Raw genomic sequence first — 25,357 nt, forward strand, 5'->3', positions numbered from 1 at the left:
CCGCCCCCGAACGGCACGTGAACGCGAGCCCTTCCGGCTCCGGACGCCTGGGGGCGCTCTCGCCTCCCGCCAGGGGCGCCGCCCCGAGCCCCGTCCCCGCCTCTGATTGGCTCCGCCGCCCGCGTCAGCGCCAGGCCCCGCCCCCGCCCCGCCCCCGCGCCGGCGCCCCGCCCTCCGCCCTGTGGAGCCGCCGGCGCTTGTTGTTCAGCGGCGGCGGCCGAGCTCGGGTGCATCCTCGGGCCGCCGCCGCCGCAGCGCTCGGCCATGGAGCTGGAGGTGCCGGACGAGGCGGAGAGCGCCGAGGCGGGGGCCGTGACGGCGGAGGCGGCCTGGTCTGCGGAGAGCGGGGCGGAAGCAGGTGAGCCCGGCCCCGGCCCCCGCCGCCGCGATGCGCTCGCCCCGCTCCCCCTCCGCGGCGCAGTGGCCTCGCCCGCTCGCGCTGCGGCCCGCCGGGCTGTTCCACGCGCTTGCGCGGCGCGGGGGTGCGCGCGCCCTCCCATGGCGTGCGCGGAGGGGAGCCGGCAGGCTGCACCGCCCCGGCCGCCCGGGAGCCGGGCTGCGCGGCGCCCGGCCCGCTTCGAGGTCCCCGGGTGGCACGGCCGGCCCGCAGGCGCGCGCGGGTGCGGCTCGGCTCCCCATCCTGGCCGCCTGCGCAGGCGGCGAGCCCCCCTTAGATGCGTGCGCGCGCGGGGATGGGGGCCCCGGGCTTGGAGGCGGAGGGCGCCTCTTGCTGCGGGGATGCAGACGGGCTCCCCGGGCCCGCCTCTTCGGGCGTGGAGAGGGGCTTGTCCGCAGCGTGGGTCCCCACCTGCGGGCCCTCCCTGGCTGGGAAGGGCGAACATGCCCTCCAGGCGACCCCCTTTCTGGGGCCACCGTGCTGGGCTGTCCATCTTGCCGGTGTCACCCTCTGGTCCCTCCCTGCCGCACACCACCGATCACCCGTGTGTGGGCCTCAGTTTACCTCTCTCTCAATCGGGGTGTGGGGGCAGAGGGGTGATGTTGAGGTGGTTTCTCCATCCTGGCTGCGTGAGCCAGGTCCTGTGGACCCCAGAGCCCCCAGGCCCTTCTCCCTGGACCCTGGCGGCCACGCTGGCGCAGCCTGCGGGACCCCCAGCTCCTCGCGTCCCCTCTCCTGCCGTGAGCGGCCTCTCTGCGTGTGCGTCCCGCAGGCGGGGCGGTGTGCACAGAACGTTCCATCCAGGTCACGGGAACTTTCTGGATTCCCAGAGCCCCAGGCTCCTCCAGCAGTACCCCATGGCCGCCCGCTGCGGTGTGGTGCCCGGGGGGTCTCCCGAACGAGCTGTCCCTCCCGGAGACCAGGAAGGGAGAAGAGCCGGGCAGGGCAGCCCGAGGTCGGTCCCCGGCCGCGGGCCGCCATCTGGAACCCAGTGGCAGCGAACCCAGTGCTTCCTGCCACCTGCCCGTCCTCCTCTGTCACCCGGTGTCCTGGCTGGCAGCCCCTTGCCATGCTGGAGGAATTGTGGGGCCAGCAGGGTCCGGGTCTCACTGCCCGCCTCCTGGCCTAGTGTGGCCAGAAACCTGGTAGTTCTGGGTGCTCAGGTCCCAGGGCAGCCTCAGGGCAAGCGTTCCCTCCCTTCCACGGGGTCTGTCTCTGAACTCTGGACAAGCCTGACTCCAGACCCCCCCCAGGGGCTGTTCCTCCCGGAAGTCCTTCCTGACTGGAGTCCGGCTAAGTCAGTCACACACCATCCCGCAGCTGCCGCTTGTGGGTCCCAACCTCCAGTCCTACCTCCAGTGTGTCCCCAACTATAAAAGGGGGAGCATCCCCAGCCCTGACCGCCTTGAAGGAGCCAGTGTTGTTGGTTAGCGTTTCTTTACTACTTCCAACTGCATACCTTGCCCCCCACCCCATGTACCCAGCCCTCCGCTGTGGCCCATTCTGTCGGCTTCCGTCTGTTAAATGTGTGAACACAGTGGGGGTGTCCAGTGCTGGTGCCGTCTAGTCACGTGGGGGGCTGGAGGTCAAAGGCAGGCCGAGTGAGGCCTCCTAGTTCTTCCCGGAAAGGCTGAGTGCTCTGGGTGCCGGCTCCCCTGCTGCCTGGCCGGCCAGTCTGCTATCTGCTCTGGTAATTTCCATCAATCTGATGGGATGCTGACCTGCCTCCGTGCTGTTTAGAATCCAGTTACATTAGGACTCCTTGCTCCAGAGGCCTGGCCCCAAAACTGGCCTGCCTCATGTCTTCCTGTGATTGCTGGGGTCCCCGTGTGGTTTGTGGGTTCATGGCCTGGCTTGGGAAGGCTGGGTTCTCAGGGCACGTGAGCTGGTGACCTGCCTGGACTGTTTGTAGTGTGAGCCTGTTCCTAAACCTCATCATTCCCAGCCTGCCACTGCCTCCTCCCCCATCCAAACTGGCGGCGAATTATGTCAGCGTTGCTTCTAAAATCACCCCAGAGTCTGCCCACGTCTCCTCCACCCTCTGCCTCCACCTGGTCCAGCTCCATCCTTCACACCCCCCAGCTCTCCTGCTCCAGAAGGAGCCCGGTGAAAACTGGCTCGGGGCCCTCCCTCTGCCTGCAGCCCTGCCCCATCCCCTCCTACCTCCTCTGTCTCTGCCCCTCATTCTCGGCTCCAGCCACAGGAGACTCATTGCTCCTCCAACAGCACAGCACCAGGACAGGGTGGCATTCAACAGGTGCACCGTGACTGCCAAGGTATGCCGCGGTGACCTTGACGTCAGGGTCAAAACCTCAGAGACAAAAGGTTCGGTCAGGTCTTGCCCTAGGTGTCATTGAGATCCCATGATTGTGTGACTGCCACCTCAGTTTACCCAGTGGAGAGCGACTCTGGGGCCCTTCCTCGATTAGACTTCTGGGGCCAGGGTGCTGATGTACACAGGAGCAAGTCCAGCCTGGGACCCGGGCTGGACTAATTGCGGCCCCCACGCCGGGTTTTGTTGATAAGGTTTTTTGGTTTTGGTTTTGGTTTTTTGAGACAGGGTTTCCCTGTGCAGCCCTGGCTGTCCTAGAACTCACTCTGTAGCCCAGGCTGGCCTCAAACTCACAGAGATCCACCTGCCTCTGCCTCCCGAGTGCTGGGATTAAAGGCTTCTGCCACCACCGCCCAGCAATAAAGTTTTATCAGTACATGGCCATGTCCATCATCCCACAGGCCGCCTCAGCTGCTCCCTGTTCAGTTTCCGGGCCAGCAGCCACAGTTGGGACTGCTGGCCACACAGACCCGCAAGGCCTCAGTTCAAGTGGGAGCACATCAGATAGGGTCAGCCGGTGACATGAAGCTGGGAGCTGAAGAAGAAGGCAGCTGCCGGGCAGGGGATTGGTGAGCAGAGCCCTGGCTCCACCCCAGCACCGCATAAGCCAGGTGTGGGGGTGCACGCTGTCATCCCCACACTCGGAGGTGGAGGCAGAGGGTCAGGAGCGTGCTGGCAGCCCAGTCTTCTCCTCTACCTTGTTGGTCCTGGGAGTGAAGCTCAGGGCCTCAGGCTTGGCAACAAGCTCCTTCACCCCACTGAACCGTCTTGCAGGCCCAGTGCCGACCTATCTTGAGGAGGTCCAGCTGTCCCGGGTTGGCCAGGGCTGCAATGTCAGAGCTTGTGATGATCAGGGGATGCATGGCTGGGGCTGGCCTGCTGCTCTTGCTCCCTCCGGGAGGCAGGGACCCAGACTTTCCAGAGCCCCGAGCTGTCTGTGGTCATGTATATGTGCTGCAGGTTTGGGGATCCGGGATTTGGCAGCCTGGGCTTGATCGAGGCCACACAGACGTTGGACATAGGCAGCAGCTGTGTCTCTTGAGAGTGAGTGTGGTGGGTGCATAGGGATGGATATGCTGAGGTCTCTGGTGGGTCTTGAGTGGACCAGGAGTCAGTGACCCCTGTACCTGCATGGGATTACGCTGGGCCAGGAATTAGCTCAGGACTACCACAAAGCCCTGGCCTGGTGGGGCTGGCAGACCCTGTGCCACCACAGGCCTTCAGGGGACTTGACTCCCAACACTTCCAGTGGCTCTGTGTGTCCATCTGTGTCTGGGTGAGGGGGAGCAGGATGTGGGGCACATGCAATCCCCAGTCTGCAGTGATAGGGCACTGGGTGGAGGCGGGGCATGCACACTGAGCAAGCTTTGGATCTAGCCTGGTTCTGAGGGTGCTGGGGTCCAGGTGGCTCACCATACATTGACCCGGCTCGGGGATCTAATCGAAGCCAGGCCTGCTGTGAGGAGGGGACCCGTGGGCTCAGCGGACTGGGTCCATGCAGGGGCTCAGCCGTGGCCCACTCCACCTGATTCCCGGCCTGATTCCATGCACTGTTTTTGTTTGTTTGGTTGGTTGGTTTTGGAAGCTTCTTGCCACGGTGGTCCTGTCGCTCACCTCGATGCGTCTGCCTTTGGTCCCATGCCAGTCACAGGTTGGCCTCATTTTCTGGAAACTGCATCTTTTCTGCTTCCAATTGTGTTATCTTTTGTTGGTTTGTAGGAGCTCTTTGTATATTGTGGACCCTTCTCTCTCCTCTGTGACACCAGTGTGTGTCACATCACTCTTCTGGTGGCTACTGACCATCAGCAAATTTTAGTGTTGGCTGGTGTCAAGTGTGTCCATCTGTCTGTCCCCAGTTTGACATCACGGATAGAAATTTCCCATCCTGAGGTCTCTACTCTTCGAGTTCCCTCTTTGTGTTTTGTTTTTGTTTCGTGTAGCCCAGGCTAGCCTCAAACTCACTGTGTAGCAGAGGATGACTTTAAACTTCCAATTCTCCTGCCTCTACCTCTTGAGAACTGGGTGACAGGCGTGCGCCACCACACCCGCTTCACGTGATGCTGAGCCGCAGCCCCACTTTTTGTTGCGGGGGAGGGGTGTCTTGTAACCCAGGCTGGCAACACAGAGCGGGAGAAATGACCAGGACTCCTACCTGGGTAGACACTGCCTAAGGGGGACACAACCACCTGGCCACGTGTCCTGGTGGGGCACAGCCTGCCCCCCCACCTGAGACTTTGCTGGTGGTCGCTTTGCCTGCCACATAGCTCGTCATGGCAGACGCTGGATCCTTCTCTCCTCTCTCGTCACTGGCCCTGAGTGTTGTCCCACTGCCTGGGGACCCATAGGACTGTGGGTGGCCCGGTCGTCCCGTCTGGCCTGGCTTCCTGTTTACCACAGGAGCTGACCCACAGGGAAGTCTGTCTTGTGTGGTGGGAGGGCCGAAGGGACAGTCACCCTGGAGAACAAGGGCTGTGGGGTCCCGGTACCCACCCAGGGTTGCACCCGCCCCAGGGCCCCGCCACACCCCTGCCCTGATGGTCCTCAGCGGGCCTCCACCTCTCCGCCACAGCCACCTCGTGATTTCCTCTCTCTGTTCCAGAGAGGTGCCGTGTTCCCAGGACAGCTGGAGGGCTGAGGAGAGGAAGTGCAGCCCAGGCCCGCCCAGCCTCCAGGGGTGTCCCTGTGTGCTTACAGCTCGCCGACCTGCCACCCTGAACATTAGCGAGGTTGACATCTGCACTTGGGGCCTCTTCAGCCCCGGGTGAAATTCACACACGGTTGGCGTGCTCAGCTGTTCGTCCGCAGCTTATGTTATAGTTCCTGTCGCCATCCTGCCATCTGTGGGGTGGCCGGCGATCACGCGTGGTGTGTGTGCCAGGGTGTGTGTGGTGGTCCAACTCTGGGTCACTTCTCTCCTTTTGTGTGGGTTCCAGGGATTGAACTCAGGTTGTCAGGCACCTTTACTTGCTCTCATGGTGTTTATATATCAGCTACACAGTCTCCATCTCTGTCTTCTTCCAGAACCCCATCCCCTCTTTAGCACCTCCCGGGACCCCATGAATCCATTTCCTGTCTCAGGGTGGCCTCTACAGGAGCACATGCCCTGTGATTTTCGTGTCCAGGTCTCTCCACACTGGGGTGTCAGAACCTTGCTCCTGTTCACAGCTGAGTAATACTCCATTTGGGGATAAATCACGCTTTTGTACCCTTCCTCCTGTGGGCAGATGTCCATTGCTTCCCTAGCATGGGCTGTTTTGGGTGTTCCTGTAGGGAGTGTGTGCACAAGGTTTTGGGTGGACCAAGCTGTTCACTTCCCCTGCTGGCTGCCGGAGGGTGGATTCGCTGAGTCACTGAGAAACTGTGTGTCCGACCGAGAACAAGCCAGGCTCGCCCACAGCGGCCGGATACTTCTCCCTCCTTGCCGGCTGCAGGTGGCTTCCCATGACCAGCTTAGCTGACGCTGGTGATTGTTTTTAACTTACTTTTTTAAAAAAACATCTTTTAAAAAAAGATTTATTTATTTATTATGTATACAGAAGAGGGCACCAGATCTCATTACAGGTGGTTGTGAGCCACCATGTGGGTGCTGGGAATTGAACTCAGGACCTCTGGAAGAGCAGTCAGTGCTCTTAACCTCTGAGCCACCTCTCCAGCCCTTTTTTTAATTTTTTTTTTTTTTTGAGACAGGATTTCCCTGTGTAGCTTTGCACCTGTTCTAGAACTCACTTGGTAGCCCAGGCTGGTCTCGCACTCACAGAGACCCACCTGCTCTGCCTCCCGAGTGCTGGGATTAAAGGCATGCGCCACCACCGCCTGGCTCCTGTTTTTAATTTTTAATATTCCGTATGTACTTACCATGTGCTGCCCCGTGGTTGTTGAGGCCAGAGATCAACTTACAGGAATCACTTTTTCTCTCTCTGCCGTGTGGTCCTGGGATTGAACTTGGGCCATCCGGCTTGGCAGCAAGCACCTTCACCCACTGAGCCCTCTCACCGGCCCACATTACCTGTTTTCTGACTACAGCCTCACTAGAGGCGTCTCACTGTGGGTTGTTCCATCGTTTATTTATGTGTGTGTGCATGTGTCTGTGTGGGTTTGTGGCCAGTGTGCGTGGGGTGCCACGGATCCCCTGGAACTGAAGTTGTAGGTGGTTACAAGTCGTGTGGGTGCTAGGAATCAAACTTGGGTCCCCTGGAAGAGCAGCCAGTGCTCTTGACCACCATGTTACTCCTCAGCTGTCGCTGTCATGACTGTCCCTTCTCTCTATTCTGGACGGGGTCCTCACTGTGAAGCCTAGGCTGGCCTTGATCTCCCAAGAGCCATGATGACAGGCGGGGGCTGCCACGCCTTCTGTGGAGCGGGAGCCGAGATGTCATGCATGGCCTCTGAGTCAGCACCCCCTGTGGCCCGGCTGCTGCCCTCTGCAGAGGACCAAACCCAGGGCCTTGCACTTGCTAGACAAGCGCTTTACCACTGAGCTAAATCCCCAACCCCGAGGGTTTTTTTTAATCCTCAAACGTGCTAGCACCTGCTAGTGTTCCTGAGATGAACCAGTAGACTCTGAGCTGGGAGGTGGCCGTGAGTCCTGCCACAGCAATAGGAGAAAGTGATGAGGTCACTGAAGCAGAAGGAACTGTCCCTGAAAGCTGAGCCACAGCAGTGGGCAGCACAGAGGTGTGGGCTGTGCAAATGTCCTGTGGCAGAGACCCTGGCTCGGGGCACCAGCGGTCAAATGTGAGTTCTCCCTCAGCCAGAACCGGAAAACCCCGGTGTGGCATCTCTGCGCCCCAGGGAGGGTTTGATCATCAAAACCTTCAGAACCTCTGGGGAATGAATAGATGTTGGCTGTGGAGCGGCGGCCCCCCGGGCAGCAGCGGACCCTTGTCCTGTCCCCCACCTCTCGAGATCCAGGCCTCCCAGTGCTCAGCTCCCCACCGCCACTGTGACCTGTTTTCTCGAGAACATTAAACATTAGATGGGTCCCACCGGCAATGTGGCGACTTGCTCACCAGGGAAAGGTGGTCGCCCATGGGAGACACCAAAGCTTTTCTTGTGTGAGATGGTCTCGTGTGGCCCAGGCTGGCTCAAGGTGACCATGTAGCCAAGGATAGCCCTCCTGATCCTGAACGGTAGCCAAGTAGGTGAGCTCCTGGGCCTCCTGCCTCAGCCTCCCTGTGCTGGGGTGACAGGCTTGGGCCACCAGCTCAGCAGTGTCATAGTCTTGGTGACATCCACCTCACCACAATCCCCCTGCCTCAGCCTCCAGAGCCCTGGAAAGATGGATGTCACCACCAGTTCTGGTCAGTTCCTTTCCTGAGATAGTCTTTCTCCACCCCTTCCTCCTCCATCACCTCCTCCTTCTCCTTTACCTCCTCCATCATCACCTCCTCCTTCACCTCCTCCACCTTCATCACCTCCTCCATCTCCTCCTCCACCTACTCCTGTATCTCTTCTTCCATCTCCTCCATTTCCTCTCCATCACCTCCTCCACCTTCATCACCTCTTCCACCTTCTCCTCCTCCACCTCCTCCATCACCTCCTCCATCTCCTCCTCCATCTCCTCCTCCATCACCTCCTCCTCCTCCTCCTCCATCACCTCCTCTACCTCCTCCACCTCCTCCTCCTCTGTCTACTCCTCCATCTCTCCTTTTATTTTCTATTTCTGCAGTTCTGGGGACAGACGCTAGGCCTTGTGGGTGCCCTGCAGTATCTCTGTGAGCTGCATGGCCCCAACTCCTCTTGCAGTAGACTTTTTTTGGTGCTTGGTATTTCCTCCATCACCTCCTCCTGTGGGTCAGGTGGTTCTTAATGTGGGACTGGGTCACTCTGACATCTGTAAAGTCCCTTAAAATGGCAGTTGAAAAAAGAGACCGTTAACCCCGCCCCCACCAGGCAACCAAGTGCTCACAGGTTTCCCCAGCTGCACGGTGGGCACAGGGTGACTCAGCGCTGTACAGACCAGGCAAACGGTCGGGCTCATGCTGTGGCCTCGGCCTTCTGGACCTGCCCACTTTTCAGGAAGCTGAGCTGTCTCTCTCAGGCCTGCACTAATCCTGTCCCCTCACACTGCAGGGTGGGGGTGGAGAGTGAGGTGAGAGGCTGTGAAGGAGGTTGGTAGCTCTCCGTGAAGGGATCGGCTACACAGCCTGGCATCCCGACCCCGGCTTCTCCGAGGCCAGGGCCCGACTCTGTGACAGCTGGAGTCTGCAGGTCCCATAAGGCCACACAGGTGGTCACGTGCTCACAGCCATGGGCACTCACTTCTGTGCCTGGATTTGGGGCTTTCTGGGCTCTAATTGGTAGACTGTGGGCATCACTTACTCAAAGTGCGCACCCGCATGACATCAGCCGTTCACTGGTCTCTCGGGCTTATCCCCTGAAGGCAGCCCCTAGCCCACGAACGCAGCCCCGCTCTGCATCCTCCAGTCCTGGGCACGTCCTGTCATGGAGTCCACACTGGCTTTCGTGTCTGGGTCTCTGAGGACTGGTCCTCAGTGTCAGGCCTCACTGTGTTCTTGGCTGTGTGGTACTCCAGTGAACGGATGGGCAGGATGGGACTACACTGATGTGTGAGGGATGCTGCTGGGCAGCGGAGTTGGCCCTGTGCTCCTCCTCCAGGTCCCAGTGAGCCGCCGCCGCTGCTGGGAACAGGCCCAGAGATGGGAGCTCCACACCACACTGGCGCCTTCAACCGTGCCGCTGTGCCTGGGGTTGCTGCTCTTTGTGGGTCTCACCTGTGGTCATGGGTAGTGGGAGAAGCATCTTGAGCCGGCTCCCAAGGGTGGGTGTGATCCTGGGTGGCCAGAGCTGCTGGGACCACCAGGACCAATGGCCAACTTTTCAGAGGGCCTCTCTTTCTCTAACACGGCCAGAGCAGGTCACGTGTACGTGTGGCATTGCGGCCCTCAGCCACCAGGCCCTCAACAGTGTGCGTGAGGGTAGTGCAGCATGCCCGTGGGGCAGGCCTCGTGGGGAGCTGGCAGAGGGAGCTGCAAAGTCCTGACAGGATGGAGCAGGGAAGCATTCGGGACCCGTCGCTGGGCTGATGGACAACCCCCCATCTGTGTTTCCTCCTTTCCTGCCCCAGGCCCTGCTGTCTGAGGCAGAGTGAAGGCCTGGTCAAGGATCCGGGATCTCCCTGGCGGTGGTTTCTGTTTCCTGTCCATTTCCTCCCCTTCCCTTCCTTCCTGTGCCCTAGGCCTCCCGTGTTCCGCCTCTGTGGTGTCATTGGGGTGTGCAGCTGAGATGGCCCCAATTCCCTGCCTCGGTGTCAGGGCCCTCGGCGTGTGGAGGCCTGGTGCAGAGGCAGAGAACTGTCCATCTGGCAGTCAGTCAACAAACGTCGATGAATGGAAAGTGGTCAGGCAGGAGGAAGCAGCTGGCGTCTTCAGAACAGGGCAGCATTGATGAGGCACAGGGTGGCTGGTGAGGCGTGTCTGAGGTGACGGGCACAGCCAGGTCTCCGGAGACAGGCTAACGGGGTAGAGGGTGTGGCCGGGGTGGCATCCCCAGGCAGCATGCTGTTGCGGCCCGAGTGCTTGTGATGGATGGTGACACAGCTCCCAACCTGCCCAGAGAGGGTCATAGACCTACCTGAGGCCACACAGCATTGGGGAAGCAGACAGCGGCCCGGAGGTCGAGGGGTCGCTGCTTGGCCCCTCGTAGGCAGAGTGCTTGCCTGAGTGCTGCCGGCAAACGTGGGCTGACCGGGGCTCACACACTGCACCCATAGCCAGCTGGTGCTCCTGCTCCCCTCCTCCCCGACTATTTTTAAACATAATTTCCTGGAAAACGGGGCTGCTCACTCAGAGGATAATTGGCTGGGAGGAGAGGGCGTCTGCGCCACGTCAGGGCCGCCGAGTGACGCTGTCCCCAGGGTCTGTCTTGGCCCCATGTTTTAGGCAGGAAGGGAAATTGAGGCAAAAGCCCAGTGACTCCAGAGAACCCATGGCCACACTGGGACCTCAGCACGTCACCTACAGCCCTGGGGGCTACTGAGCTCTCGCTTCTAACCCCAGGGACCTCCTACGAGTCCTAGAACATTCTGCCTCGGTCGACCCCCTCCTCCCTCCCTGCTCGCTCCTCTCTGGCCCCAGACACATCCACAGATTGCTCCACTATCAAGGCAAATGCCAGGTCAGCTTCTAGAACCTTCCACTGGCTGCCAGGTGTCTGGTCATTGGATGGCTACCCACTGTCACCCATGCACAGCCACAGCCATGTGCAGCCGCCCAGGGTCCCAGTCAGGGCCGGGATCGGAGCGTCATTCCTGCTTCCGGATGTCCACGCATCTGTCCCAGGCCCACCGGGGTGCAGGGAGCTTGTGTCCTTGGCTCACAGCCTCTTCCTTCCCCGGGACCCCAAAGTGACCCTGGTTCTAGGAATCACCCCCATTCCAAGCCCTCCTTCTTTCCCCCAGCAAGCATCTCCCACAGACACCTGCCCTCCCCAACCCTTCCGTCGCCACCCTAACAATTCCACTCACGCCTCCATGGCCCTAGCGGCTCCACACTGCGATCGCTTGTCTCCCGAGGCTCCTGTCTGTGCCCCAGACACAAAACCACAGACCGTTGCACTGCACAGAGGCCGAGGCAAGCACCGGGCCAGCCTCTGGAACCTCCCGCGAGTTCCCATGACCCTGTGACCACCACTCACTCTGGGACCCTACAACCGCCAAGTCCCTGGTCCCTGCGTCACCACAAAGCCCTGAATGTGAAACCCACATGGGCACAGTCTCTGGTCCCTGTCTCTGCATCCAGAGACCCCAGTGAGCCGGGGTGGGTGGGAAGTCACCCCTGGGCACAGGCGCACACACCCCTCGTGGGCCAGGCTCTGTGGGTAAAGTGTTTACTGTACAAGCCAAGGGACCAAGTTTGGATCTCTAACACCCAGGGAAAAAGCTGGGTGCCGCGGCACCCCTGTAACCCCACCACGGGGGAGATGGAGGCCGGACAGCCTGATGGGGAGCTCCAGGCTCAGCGAGAGACCTGGTCTCAAAAGCCAAGGTCAGCTGGTGGTGGTGGTGGTGGCGGCGGCGGTGGTGGCGCACGCCTTTAATCCCAGCACTGGGGAGGCAGAGGCAGGCGATCTCTGTGAGTTCAAGGCCAGCCTGGGCTACGGAGTGAGATCCAGCCTGGGCTGCACAGAGAAAACCTGTCTGGAAACAAAACAACAAAGCCAAGGTGCATACGACCGAGAACGGCACCAGCCTGGCCCTCCGGCCTCCGTGTGTGTCGAGGTAAAACATGAAGACACATGCTAACTGTGCCCTCCCTCTCCAGGTATGACCCAGAAGAAAGCTGTCCTTGCAGAGGTGAGTCCCTCGACCCTCCTGTGCGGAGGCAAAGGCTTGAGCAGCTGCTGTGTGTTCTCAGGCCGTGCACAGCACATCTCTGGGCCCAAATTCTGTTGAGTGTGTTGGGCTGAGAAAGCAGTAGTGTGTGTGTGTGGGGGGGTTCCTGTTATCCACACAGCAAGAGGCTGGGGCCTTGGTCAACTGAGCCCGGTGTCTAGGACACCACCTGCCCTGGGGCCTGAGAGTCCTGAGTCCATGGTGAGGAACTGGAGGGCCTTGTTCCCCTGGCTGGGGACCGTTTTCCTTAAGTCCTCATAAGGAAGGGTCCCAGGGACACCCAGAACCATGGAGCGATGAGGGCTGGGCCCAGGCTCCAGTGTCCCTTGGATGGGGTGGGCAGCCATCTAGGTGTCTGGGAGCAGTGCGCGCCCCCTGGTGGCAGGCGCCAAGAACTGCAGGCCGCTTGGCCCTGGTGTTGGCCTGCCTCAGTCCCCTCAGCCCACAGCGCCAGGCCAGCCACCTGCCTCCCAAGCCCTCTTCTGCGCCGCCTGGACCTTCTGGCCACCTTCCCAACCTAACTGCTTTTGCTCCCTGTTCCCCAGGCCCCCTCGGTGACAGGGCAGCCGGGCCCTGGCCACGGGAAGAAGCTGGGCCATCGAGGTGTGGATGCTTCTGGAGAGACCACGTATAAGAAGGTAACCAGGGGGCTGTCGGGCCAGGGAGGAGGGAACCGTGGCCAACCGGCAGGCCCTCCGGTTACCAGGGGCCGCAGCCTCCCACTACAGCCATACGTCAGAGCTCTGAGGCCATCCCTGCTGTCTAGAATGTTGTATTACCCCAAAGAAAACCCTGCTCGTCCCCATGATAAGCAGCTGCCCCTCTGAGCCCCTGTAGCCACGAATCCACTTCCTGTTGTGGCTGTGGCACGGAGGGGCCCTGCTGTGGGAGGTGGCTGTTGGCTTGACAGATGTGGGCTCTCGATGCTGTTGGATCGCCCCCCCCCCCCTTGTGGCACACTGGCAGAGGGGCAGGGCTACACAGCACAGAGAGGCCTTGAGGGTCCTGATGCCACCGACTCTCCCCACAGACCACCTCGTCCACCCTGAAGGGTGCCATCCAGCTGGGGATTGGGTACACAGTGGGCAACCTCAGCTCTAAGCCAGAGCGTGACGTGCTCATGCAGGACTTCTACGTGGTAGAGAGCATCTTCTTTCCCAGGTATGCCCTGATGCCACTGCACCACTCTCCCGTGGCCAAGCAGGAGGCTCGCAGTGTGAGCCAGCAAGGCTGCCCGTGCGCCTGCCTGCACATCCACATTCTAGCATCAGGAAGGAGACATACATGACGCCTGTTCCACTTGCATCTCGTTGGCTAGAATTGGTCACATGACCATAGCTAGCTGCAAGAGAGGCTGGATAGTCCTGTCTTATTCTGACCACCTCTGCCCTGGGAAGTGTCACAGACCCCAGTGCCAGTGAGAAGGGAGGAGGCTGTGGGTGACATGGCTGCCGTGTAAGCATGCCTTTCTGAGTTCTGGTCCTCCAAACCACTCAAGCCAGGCCTGGTGCATGTCTGTAACCTTAGAGTGGGGGAGGCGGAGATTCATGGCCAAATCAGTGACCTCTGGGTTCAGTGTCTCAGAAAATAAGGTGGAGAAGGGTTGACCTCTGATCTCCACATGCACATGTGTATACATATGGAGCGGGGGAAGGATGGGATGAATGGGGAGAGGCACCCCAAAGAGCCACCATCCCTCACAGCCATCCCCCTGCGTCCTCCTCCGCAGCGAAGGGAGCAACCTCACCCCCGCCCACCACTTCCAGGATTTCCGTTTCAAGACCTACGCACCTGTTGCCTTCCGTTACTTCCGCGAGCTCTTTGGCATCCGGCCGGACGATTACTTGGTAAGTGTATCAGTCGGCGTTGCCAAGTAACAAGCTGCCCCAGGCTGGCACCTGAGAACAGCAGCTGTGTGCCACCTCCGAAGGGCCGGCGTGTGCGGCTTGGCCAGGTGCAAACCAGAAGCGGGGTCCCTCGGCCCTTTAAGGACCCGCGTCCTGCCGCCACCTGTGAGCATACTGGGGACCAAGCCTTCAGCCATGGGGTCTGGCTTGACGCTGCCACCCGTGGCCCCTCATGGTGGCCTGCCTGTGGTCCTTGCATGGTCCTTGTTTGTGAGCTCCTGTTGAGTTGGGCACGGTCTCCTGGAGGCTATGGATTCATCTAGAAAGAGCAGCTGGGGCTTCAGTCCTGGGCAGCCTTGGTCGAGGGGCCCCTGGGGGAAGTGAACGGGCACTGTTGACGGGACAGACACACAGGGCAGGCTCCCGGGTTCCCAGGAGGGTCCCCACCACCCAGTCACCACGACGCTGTAGGGCCAGCAGTGTGGGGAGAGGAACGAAGCCAGGTGTGGGCGTCCCTGCCTTCTGGGGACATGGGTGGCTCACGGCGGTGGGTGGAGGAAGGACAGACAGATGGCCGGGCTGTGGAACGGCCATGGCTGTCACGCTGAGGTTCCAGGCGGGGATAGGAGGGGGCGAGGTGTGCCTATGGTCGCACAGGCCCAGGCCCGCCGAGGGAGGCAGACAGAGCCCCCAAGCTGCTCATGCCTCCACCCTCCACCCTCCAGTACTCCCTCTGCAATGAGCCGCTGATTGAGCTGTCCAACCCCGGTGCCAGCGGCTCCGTCTTCTACGTCACCAGCGACGACGAATTTATCATCAAGACAGTCATGCACAAGGAGGCGGAGTTCCTGCAGAAGCTGCTGCCTGGCTACTACATGGTGCGTGCCTGTGGGGGGGGGGGGGGCGCTGGGGCGGGGCCTTTCGGAGCCATCTCTGCTGGCCACATGCAAGGGGAGTGTGGGGATGCCCTCCACCCTCTGGGCCGGGCCGCAGGGGTGGGGGGTGCGCTGAGTCACAGACACAAAGGAGAAGACCCCCTGGTAAAAGGCCACTGTGTAGGGCAGGAGCTGGTTTCACCCTTCTCCGCTCACCTCAGAACTCAGACAGGGCTGGAGCCAGAGCAGGACAGACACTCAGCCCAGGGCAGGAACTTCATTAGTGACTTCACAGGCCTGGCTAGGACCATCCTGGGTAGCCTAGCACGGGCTGCGACTCTTTGCCCTCTGGGGCATCATTCTTACATTGAATGACACCTAGGGAGGGACCCCAGATGTCCCGAGCTCCAGCCAGCCTGTGTTCCTGCCGTGGGCGGGCTGGGGATTCTGACCTGGAGACTCCAGGCAGGAGCGAGCGGCCCAGGGCAGAGGCCCTGTCCCCAGCCTGCCACACTGACCTGCATCTCAGGAAAGCACAGTATGAAGGAGGTAAACGGCTCCTGACCTCCACATGCATGCAGTCGTATGCAGGGGCCTGTCCTCACAGACTACTAGCACATGACAAGGAGCAGGGCGCGCTAACGCCCTGTGGCCGTGGTGTCAGAGTCTCAAAATAAAGAGTGTTGATGTGGCACCCACACCTCCAATCCCAGCTCTCGGGAGCAGTAGTCAGAGGCAGGCAGATAGATCTCTTAGCTAAAGGCCAGCCTGGTCTACAAATGAGTCCAGGCTGGCCAGGGCCACGCAGTGAGACCCCTTCTTGAAGAAATAAACAAACGGAAGAAAGAAATTGAAGACAGCAATGTTCTAAAACAGGAAGTGGTGATGGTGCCATGGGCCTATGAGGATGCCGGACTAAAGTCTATCAAATTGTGCAAACAGGAAAATTGTATACTGTGAATTATCTGTCAATAAAGATCTTATATATAAAAAAAGAAACAGACACAAAAAGAGGTAATGGGGACTGCAGCGGTATCCCAGTGGTTAGAGCACCAGCTGCTCTTGCAGAGAACCCGGTCTCAGTTCTCAGCACCCATGTAGCTGCTTAAAGGCTCCCTGTAAACCCAGGTCCAAGGGATCTCATGCTCACTTCTGGCCTCTGTGGGCACCAGGCACACACAACATGCTTATATGCATGTACACATAAAATAAAAATTAAAACTAGCCGGGTGGTGTTGGCGCATGTCTTTAATCCCAGCACTCGGGAGGCAGAGGCAGGAGGATCTCTGTGAGTTCGAGGCCAGCCTGGGCTAGAGTGAGATCCAGGAAAAAGGTGCAAAGCTACACAGAGAAACATGTCTCAAAAAACCAAAAAAGAAAAAAGAAGAAAAAAATTAAAACTAGGTGAGAGCCGGGTGGTGGTGGCGGCAGTGGCACACACCTTTAATCCCAGCACTCAGGAAGCAGAGTCAAGAGGATCTCTGTGAGTTCAGGTCCAGCCTGGGCTACAGAGTGAGTTCCAGAACAACCAAGGCTACACAGAGAAACCCTGTCTCAAAAAACCAAAAAGAACAAAAACAAAACAAAACAAAAACCCAAGGGGTTGGGTATTTAGCTCAGTGGTAGAGCACTTGCCTAGCAAGCGCAAGGTCCTGGGTTCGATCCTCAGCTCCACATACAAAAAAAACCCCAAAACAACCCAACACTAGATGAGAGGACAGGGGGCGTGGTCAGGGTGGAGCCCCGCCTAGAATCCCCAGTGAGGGGTGGCAGTGGGGTGGAAGGCAAGTGGGCAGTTGGGAAGTCAAGGCATGTGTCCCACACACACGCACTTTTCTGAGATCCAAGGGTGAGGCTCGGCTATGAGCCATCTGTCAGCTCCTTGTCCACTTGCCCTACAGAACCTCAACCAGAACCCGCGCACGCTGCTGCCCAAATTCTACGGGCTGTATTGTGTGCAGTCTGGCGGCAAGAACATCCGTGTGGTGGTCATGAACAACGTGCTGCCCCGGGTCGTTAAAATGCACCTCAAGTTCGACCTGAAGGGCTCTACGTACAAGCGGAGAGCGAGCAAGAAGGAGAAGGAGAAGAGCCTGCCCACCTACAAGGACCTGGACTTCATACAGGACATGCCCGAAGGGCTGCTGCTGGATGCCGACACCTTCGGCGCCCTGGTCAAGACGCTGCAGCGGGACTGCCTGGTAAGCGCATCCCCCTGCCCGGCTCAGCGCTGGAACCGGTTTGCTCTGGTGACTCCTGTCGTCCCCGTGTGGGAGGCAGAGGCAGGAGCATCACTCAGGCTAGGGAGTTCATCAGAGCCTGGGTAGGTGAAACAGAACCTCTTCTCAAAGTGGAGCCAGGGCGGGGGTGGTTAGCGCTTAGGTGGCATGGGGGCTGGCCTCCGTCCCCAGTACGAAATGAGAACTTAAGGGTTGGGGATTTCGCTCACTGGTAGAGCGCTTGCCTAGCAAGCACAAGGCCCTGGGTTCGTCCTCAGCTCTGAACAAAAAAGAAAGAAATGAGAAGTTAGCCGGAAGCAAGACGCCGTGGGTAGGTGGGACCTCTGCCCAGCGTGCTGGAGCCTCAGGCTCCATCCTACCGCTAGAGAAACCAGGTGTACTCAGGAGTGTCAGCTGCAGCTACATAGTGAGTTTGAGGCCAGCCTGGGCTACATGAAACCTCTTCTGAAAAGTAAGGCAAATAATTTTGTTTTGTTTTTCCAAGACAAGGTTTCTCTGTGTAGCCCTGGCTGTCCTGGAACTCACTCTGTAGCCCAGGCTGGCCTGGAACTCACAAAGATCCGCCTGCTTCTGCCTCCTGAGTGCTGGGATTAAAGGTGTGTGCCACGACCACCCCACTTTTTGGCTCTGTGTTTGCTTTTTGGAGACAGATTCTCATTATGTAGCCCAGGCTGTCCTGGAACATGCTATGTAGACAAGGCTGGACTCAAACTCACAGAAATCCACCTGCCTCCATCTCACATGTGCTGGAATTAAAGGCATGCTCCAAACAAGGCCTGCCTAAACGTAGTTTCTAAATTCCTGTATCTGTGGAGACTAGAAGGCCCTCCTAGTCAGCGCTCTGTTTTCTTGAACTCACTGTTCATAGCTCTCAGGCTCCCGGGAGAGACCAGCCCAGCGTCCTCTTGGCTTCCAGCCCCAGGAGACCCCCAGAAGGACTGAGTACCTCCTCCTGGTCTGAGTCCTAGATCCAAGAGTGACATGACAGTCTGGCCCCTCCAGGTCCCCAGACCTCCCGGTCCATCCAGACAGCCTGACCGCTTGCCCAGTGTGCTGTGACCCCATCAGGTGTGGGTTGGCAGCTGGGCCACTGTCCCCTGACCTGAATCCCCGGTGCCAGGTGCTAGAGAGCTTCAAGATCATGGACTACAGCCTCCTGCTGGGCGTGCACAACATTGATCAGCAGGAGCGGGAGCGCCAGGCCGAAGGTGCCCGGAGCACAGCCGACGAGAAGCGGCCGGTGGCACAGAAGGCCCTGTACTCCACTGCTATGGAGTCCATCCAAGGTGGCGCTGCCCGTGGGGAGGCCATCGAGACGGATGACACGTAAGTGGGGTGAGGGGGGTACTATTCTCGTGTGCACTCCTGTGTAGCCCGCGTTCTCCGCAGTGGACCAACTGTGGTTACAGGCTCTGACCAAGCGGGCAGTGGAGCGGGGCAGGGAATCTCAGAGTGCATGCCCGCCAGGACTGCACAGTGAGACCCTGTCTAATACAAGGAGGACGGTAGCTTTGAGTGACCCTCCTTCATGTACCACCCCATGGCCCTGAAAGGGGGGTGCTGCGGGGAGAGCTGTTGGTCCCAGCCTGGGGGGAGGCCCAGTGACGCTGGCTTGGCCTGAGGACTGTGGGCCGCAGCTCTGTCGTCTGTGGATGGGGAAGAGAGAGCAAAGGCCCTGTGAGGCTGTCCCCTCAGACTATCTCGGCTTTTGTAGGGTCTGCGTGGGGGCCCCGTGGGGACCAGGTGAGCCCGTGGGCCCCGTGTGGAGTGAGCCGAGCCGGTGGGGCGTCATCTTCAGCTGCAGGGCTTTGGGCTGCTGTGGTGTCGAGGGGCATCACTAACTGGACTGGGCCGCGTGGTGGCGGCCGGTGTGGTGTGATTAACATTAGGATGTGCGAGGCTACCGTGCCTTGGGTGCAGTGTGCATGTGTGCGGGGAAGCATGCTGTGTCTGCTCAGCATAGACCCAGTGGCTGCTCAGTTGCTCCCAGGATGGAGGTCCCAGACTTGTAGGCCTGGCCGCCCTGTGTTGAGCTGATCAGAGCCTCTCTCCGCAGGATGGGCGGAATCCCGGCTGTGAATGGGCGCGGGGAGCGGCTGCTACTGCACATTGGAATCATCGACATCCTGCAGTCCTACAGGTGCGCAGGCCACGCCCAACTAATTGGCCACACCCACCCCTTCCTGCCTGACCACACCCCTCCAGGGTGATTGGTCACGCCCACATGCCCTCCCTCCCTTGACCCTATCTCACTCACCCCTGCTGTGCCCACAACCTTCAGGCCATGCTGGTGACCCGGCCCCGTCAGCTTGGCCTGCAGCCCTGCCTCACGCCAGCGTTGGGCCAGTGGGCTGACCTCCTGGGCCTTCCGTCTGTCCCCAGGTTCATCAAGAAGTTAGAACACACCTGGAAAGCCCTTGTCCACGATGGGGTGAGTGACATTCTGTCAGTCATCCATTGCACCCATCTGCCCTCCGCTGAGCAGCTCAGACTTCCCAGGGTGCTGTCCAGCCCAGGGGGGCCAGGCCTGTCACCTGTCCAGGCCAAGAGGAGCAGGGGACATACAGGTGCCCCACAGCTCAGAGCTGGCCTCTGGCCTGGGCTCCACGCGAGTGCTGGGAAGGGTTCCCTTACCTGACAAGCTGCTGGAGGCCTCGTTCCCACAGCCCTATCTCCGTGATTCTTACTCAAGTATCCAAGACTTCAGTAGAATGCAGACTCTAAGAGAGAATCTCCTCAAAGGGCCATTAGGAAGGTGCAGGTTGGAGCTTTCCAGAATGTGTGCTAAGGTTGGGTTGCCGTGTGTCATCCTGGCACTCCAGGGCCTGAGGCAGGAGAAGCCTGGGTTTGAGGTCAGCCTGGGCTGCATAGTGACCTGTGTCTGGTAACAAGCAAAAGCCTGTGGGTGCATCCTCTGGTGATGCTGTCCCTGCCCCGCAGTGACACTGTCCCGGCCCGCTGTGCTTCCCTAGGACACCGTCTCGGTCCACCGGCCCAGCTTCTACGCCGAGCGTTTCTTCAAGTTCATGAGTAGCACCGTCTTCCGGAAGAGTTCATGTGAGCCTCCACCTGTGGGAGGGGACACAGGGCCAGAGAGTCCCCAGCTGGGGCTGGGGGCGGATCAGGGTCAGCCGGCCAGCTCCTGTGAGTGCCAGCCCACTGGACACTGGGCCCAGAGAGGGGCAGGCGTGAGGGGAGGAGTCACCTCCGGGAAGCTGTGGAACCCGAGGCCACCTTGCACTCTTCCCCTGCAGCCCTGAAGTCCTCTCCATCCAAGAAAGGGCGCGGCGCCCTGCTGGCCGTCAAACCCCTGGGGCCCACGGCCGCTTTCTCAGCTAGCCAGATCCCCAGCGAGAGAGAAGACGCACAGTATGACCTGCGGGGGGCCCGCAGCTACCCCACACTGGAAGATGAAGGTGACCTGCTAGCCTGTGGTCTGGGCACCCAGGAAACCAGACCCTGAGGGAACCCTGGAGATGGGCTGGGGACACAATACATGTGCTAAGGCCCTGGGGCAGGCGTGAGCCCGGGAGGTAGCGGGAGGAACAGCAGAGGTCGGGCAAGCTCCGGCAGACCTTGGGTGGCCTCGGCTTTTGACAGTAGGGGTGTCAGTGAGAACCAGATTGGGCAGGGTGACTTATGGGAGAATCTGGAGGACAGCTCCTGAGGCCAAGCGAGTGGGAGGGAGGTGGCACCCCAGTCTGCTTAGGCTTGCCACTCCACACAGGCCGGCCCGACCTCCTGCCCTGCACCCCACCTTCCTTTGAAGAAGCTACCACGGCCTCCATCGCCACCACCCTGTCATCCACCTCCCTCTCCATCCCAGAGCGCTCCCCTTCAGAGACGTCAGAGCAGCCCCGGTACAGGTGGGTGGAGCTGTTCTCAGTGGGCACTGGCTGGGAGCAGGTGGGCACACCCCCTTGTCACTGCAGCCCTGACCGTCACTGTGACCTCCTCCACAGGCGGCGCACACAGTCTTCAGGCCAGGATGGCCGGTGAGCCCCCTCTTTCCCCATGCCCCCATCCGCCTTCTTCAAAGGCGGCAGCATTTGGCATTGAGCTCCAGGCTTCACCCCACAGACACTGCAGGCCTGGCCGGCGTCCAGAACCTTCCGACCCTCCTGCATCTCGGGTCCAGACACCCGCTGGGCACTTGGCCACCTGCCTGTGCTGCGAACACCCTCGGGCCACAGCAGGACCCAGCGGCTGCTCCCGCTCCCTCGCAGCCCCCAGGCTAGGACCCCCGGGGACCAGGAATCCAAGGCGGCTCTGGGGCTCTGGGGTCAGGGGAGGACACTGAGGCTGGGCCGTCCCCTGCAGGCCCCAGGAGGAGCCCCACGTGGAGGACCTACAGAAGATAACGGTGCAGGTGGAGCCAGTGTGCGGTGTGGGGATCGTGGTCCCCAAGGAGCAGGGTGCAGGGTGAGTGAGTGTCTTCCCATTCAGAGATGGTGACTTGACCTGGATTCCGCACCAGCCTGTCACTGTCACCCCAGGCCTGGCAGCTCGGTTAGGTAAGAGGGCCACGATGGAGGTGTGTGCACGCCTGTCACCCCAGCACTGGGGAGGCTGAGGCAGGATGGTGTCTTAGCTAAGGCTTGTGTTGCTGTGGTAAGCACCATAAGCAGCTTGGAGAGGAAAGGGTGTATTCTCTCAGGTCACACTCCGTCAGGAGGTGCTGGGGCAGGCACTGACAGAGCCCTCAAGGGGTGCTACCCGGGGCCTGAGCTGGCTTTCTTCAGGGCTTTGGAGTGGCCCCATCAATCAGTCAAGAGAACCATAGGCTGGGCATAGTAGCAGATACGACACGGGAGGATCCAAGTTCAAGGCCAGTCTGGTCTACAGAAGGAGTTTCGGGGCAGCTGGGCTGTGTAGAGAGACCGTGTCTCAAAATAAATACATACCTCAGTAAAAGAAGGAGGAAATGACTTGCATGCAAAACAGTCTGGTGAGGGCGTTTTTCTCATTCGGGGGTCCATCTTCAAGGATGACGCCGTGTCTTGTTACAGAACGGGGCAGCACGGACAGCTGTGCATCCCACAACCAAACACACAGTGCCCCCCAAGTTGGAGAGGGAGTTGGTAGATCCAGTTAAGGCTGGGAGGGCGGGTTGCTCACAGAACCACCTAGGACCCCACCACTGTCCTGTGTCCCCAGAGCGGAGGTTCCCCCATCTGGGGCATCAGCTGCAGCCACTGTGGAAGTGGACGCTGCCAGCCAGGCCTCCGAGCCCGCCAGCCAGGCATCGGATGAGGAGGACGCGCCCTCCACAGACATCTATTTTGTAAGTCCCCTAAGCCTCCCCAGCCCCGTGGGCCCTCGTGCCCCCAGGGTACCTGTGAACATCACACCTGCCTCCGTCTGGTGTCCTCACTCTGGGTGACAGGGGCAGAGCCCCTTCTTGGCCATGGGGAGACCGGAGCAAAGACTGAGGCCATATGTCTCCGGGAACCTGAAGACCCAAGAGAGTGTCTGGTCCTTCTGGGGGCAAGTTCTATTCATGACAGTGGGGCCTGGGGACCCGGGGAATGACAAGTCCAATGCCACCTGCCCTGTGAGGTGGGGACTTGGCCCCTTCAGGACAAGGCTGGTTCAATCCAGGCCTTGGGTATCTGGGACTCTTAGTGACCCTCGTCCACCACGGGGAGAAACAGAGGGGCTGTGGGTCCAGTGCAGGGTCATGCCCTTCAAATAGGTTAGAGCCTCAGCAGCCCCTTGGGGGTCAGCCAGCCTATCACGGTGTCATCTTTGGTCCCCGGGGCCCAGGATTGTCCTCACCCACCTGAGACCCTTACTGCTTCCGGACTAACTCACCCACTGCCTCCACGCTGTGCCTCTGAGGCCCATGCCCCTGCCTGGCCCTAGAGAGCCCGGCCAGGCCTGCGGTCAGCCCTTGCTGGGGCCGAGGGTGCCGGTGGATTGCTGGTTTTGGCCTGGCAGTGCCCAGGGCTGCGTCATGGACTAGGTTCTAGCCTTAATGGGCCCCCCCCCCCACCCCGCCCACACATCCTGCTTCAGTCGCTTGTGCCCGCCAGCCATGCTCGGCCGCCCGCCTGTCTCCCCTGCCTGGTTCCCACCTCATCCTCTGCCCTCTCCTCTCTTCCTTCCTCCCGCCCGGCCCGCTGTGTGGCCAGTTCGCCCATGGGAGATACTGGCTTTTCTCTCCCCGTCGCCACCACCTGCGGGCCGCGACACCGAGCCACACAGGCACTGTAAGTGACCACAGACCGTCACACGTGGAGATGGGCTCCCAGGACACAGCACCCCACACCCCTCTTCTCCTCAAATGACTGGAATCAGCCGTAGTGGAGGTCAGCTGGCCCTGACCTGGCTGGATGTGTGCCCATCTTCGGCGGGGTCAAAAGACCCCAGCCCGCCTGTGTCACGTGTGGACACTTCTTACCATCCAGGCTCTGCCCTGCCCTCTGTAGCATACTTCACAGGAGGGGAAACTGAGGCTCAGGCCACACAGGGAATCCACGTCCTCATCGCCCCTATCACTGTACTGCTGAGTCCCCCCAGTGCACATGACTGGGCTGCAGCACGGACCTCGAACCTAGGGCTGCCACCTCTATATCAACACTGAGTGCCAGGCCCAGAGAAGTTGAGTGACATGCTGGAGCCTCACCAGCACTGGTGTAGCAGGAACAGCCCAGATGGGGCACATACCTGCCACCCCACTGAGAGGTGAAGGCAGGAAGTTAGGGAATTTGATGGAGCCAGGGATGGCTAAGGTGGGGGACTGCAGAGGAGACTAGTGGGCTGCTTGCAGGAGGTAGGCCGTGGTTGCAGGGCTGACCTGGCCCTGGGAGGTCATCCTGGGCTCTGTCCAGCAGCCTTGCTGTCTGAGGCCCTCCTGTGCCTGGGACACCACTCCCTGGGACAGGGCCACTGGCCTGTGGCCCCTGCTCCTTCCCACCCAGGACAGTGCTGCTTGCCACCTGACAGCGCAGGCTGGCTCTCTGGGGCTCTGGTTCTGTGGGCGTCCACTGAGGCTCAGTCGGGGCACCCACAGTGCGCAGCGGCCTGTGGAGGGAGCCCAGGGTACTGGCCGGAGCAGGCCAGCTGGGGGTACACATGGAGAGGAGGCCCCGCCCCGCCCCCGCTGCCCAGCCTCACCCCAGCTTCACTAACTGCTTCCGCTGCCACCGCTGCCTCCCCGGGGCTGAGGGTTGGGGGGCAGGAGGGAACGGGGTTGCGGCTGCTCCCCAGGGTTGGGGTCCCCCTCCTTTACTGTCTGTCTCTTCCTTCTGCCTGTCTGCTCCTCGCCCCCTGCCCTCCTGCACCCCTCCTGCACGCGCCGCGCAGCCCACCGACGAGAGGAGCTGGGTGTACTCCCCGCTTCACTATAGCGCGCGGCCCGCCTCCGACCGCGAGAGTGACACAGTAAGTCCCCAGGAGGGCGGGAGGACCAGGCCCGAGCTCCTCCCTCCCCGGCGACTCCCGCCCCCTCCCCTACTCCCCGCCCTTCTTCCCGCTCCTCTTGCTTCAACTCCCCCTCCCCCCCTGCTTTAGGCATAGGCATCTCTAGGTGTGCCTGCCAAGTGGGCCAGGGACACCAGGCCGGACCTCTGGGCCACCCACCCCTGCAGCCCCGCCCGAGGCCGCACCTGGAGGCCGGCCGGCCGGGTGCCTGGGTCCCGCCGGGCCCCGCCCTCCCTCACCTGCCCCTCTGGTTCTTGCAGTAACTTCTATGCAGTCCCCAGTCTGGAGCCCAGGGTCCTGCCACCCCAGCCACTTCCTGGAGGCGCTGCTCCCCCCTGGGGCCCAGAGCTCAGCGACATCACCCCGAGGGCCCTGGCCCGACCTCATCCTCGTCCTCCCTACCAAAGGATGCCACCGGCCAGACCTGTCCCCAGGACAGCTTGGGCCGCCATCTGCCGCTACCTGTGCCTGTTGGGGCGGCAACATTCAGAGTGCCCAATCCTGTATTTATTTGGGGTCCTTTTTTGCACGGAGAGGGAGCACAGGAGTGATGTTCCAGGAGACAGACAAAAGACAGAAAACCCAGGACGAGGCTGCGGCCGCTGGCCTTGGCGGATCGGATCAGGCTCCACCGTCCTCCTACTTTGGAGGACCCGCCTCAGCAGCCAGGAGGCTCCAGTAAAGCCCACTCTCTGCAGGGCTCTCATGGCGGCCTGCAGAGGGCACAGGCCCTGGAGCCTGTGCTTGCCATCCCAGACCTGTGCTCCTGAGTTGGATGAGGCCACCATTGCTGCCTCAGCAGAGCCCCTCCGTCACCTCAGGTTTGGACCTGAGCAGACCGGAACTAGCCATGCCCCGTGGACTTTCTGCATCTCTTTACCGCCACGGG

General features: G+C 60.5%; 1 protein-coding gene across 3 annotated transcripts; it reads left to right on the forward strand.

Annotated features, from left to right (window-relative positions):
• Nucleotides 1-149: 149 nt before the first annotated feature.
• Nucleotides 150-24,795, forward strand: Pip5k1c (phosphatidylinositol-4-phosphate 5-kinase type 1 gamma). 3 transcript variants are annotated; one of them, XM_036171448.1, is made up of 19 exons: nucleotides 150-358; nucleotides 12,011-12,042; nucleotides 12,627-12,719; nucleotides 13,112-13,242; nucleotides 13,811-13,928; nucleotides 14,654-14,806; nucleotides 16,705-17,004; nucleotides 18,164-18,369; nucleotides 19,100-19,183; nucleotides 19,426-19,474; nucleotides 20,016-20,100; nucleotides 20,298-20,459; nucleotides 20,771-20,909; nucleotides 21,006-21,038; nucleotides 21,364-21,465; nucleotides 22,201-22,327; nucleotides 23,178-23,255; nucleotides 24,352-24,429; nucleotides 24,729-24,795. In XM_036171448.1, exons 1-19 carry the CDS (start codon nucleotides 265-267, stop codon nucleotides 24,729-24,731), a joined length of 2,067 nt encoding a protein of 688 aa, XP_036027341.1. In that variant the 5' UTR covers nucleotides 150-264; the 3' UTR covers nucleotides 24,732-24,795. The 3 variants fall into 3 exon arrangements, with proteins under 3 accessions (XP_036027341.1, XP_036027342.1, XP_036027343.1); XM_036171449.1 differs by lacking the exon at nucleotides 23,178-23,255; XM_036171450.1 differs by lacking the exons at nucleotides 23,178-23,255; nucleotides 24,352-24,429 and having other exon boundaries at nucleotides 24,729-24,792.
• Nucleotides 24,796-25,357: the final 562 nt, after the last annotated feature.

This window comes from Onychomys torridus, chromosome 21 (genome assembly GCF_903995425.1).
Source record: "Onychomys torridus chromosome 21, mOncTor1.1, whole genome shotgun sequence".
Taxonomy (NCBI): domain Eukaryota; kingdom Metazoa; phylum Chordata; class Mammalia; order Rodentia; family Cricetidae; genus Onychomys; species Onychomys torridus.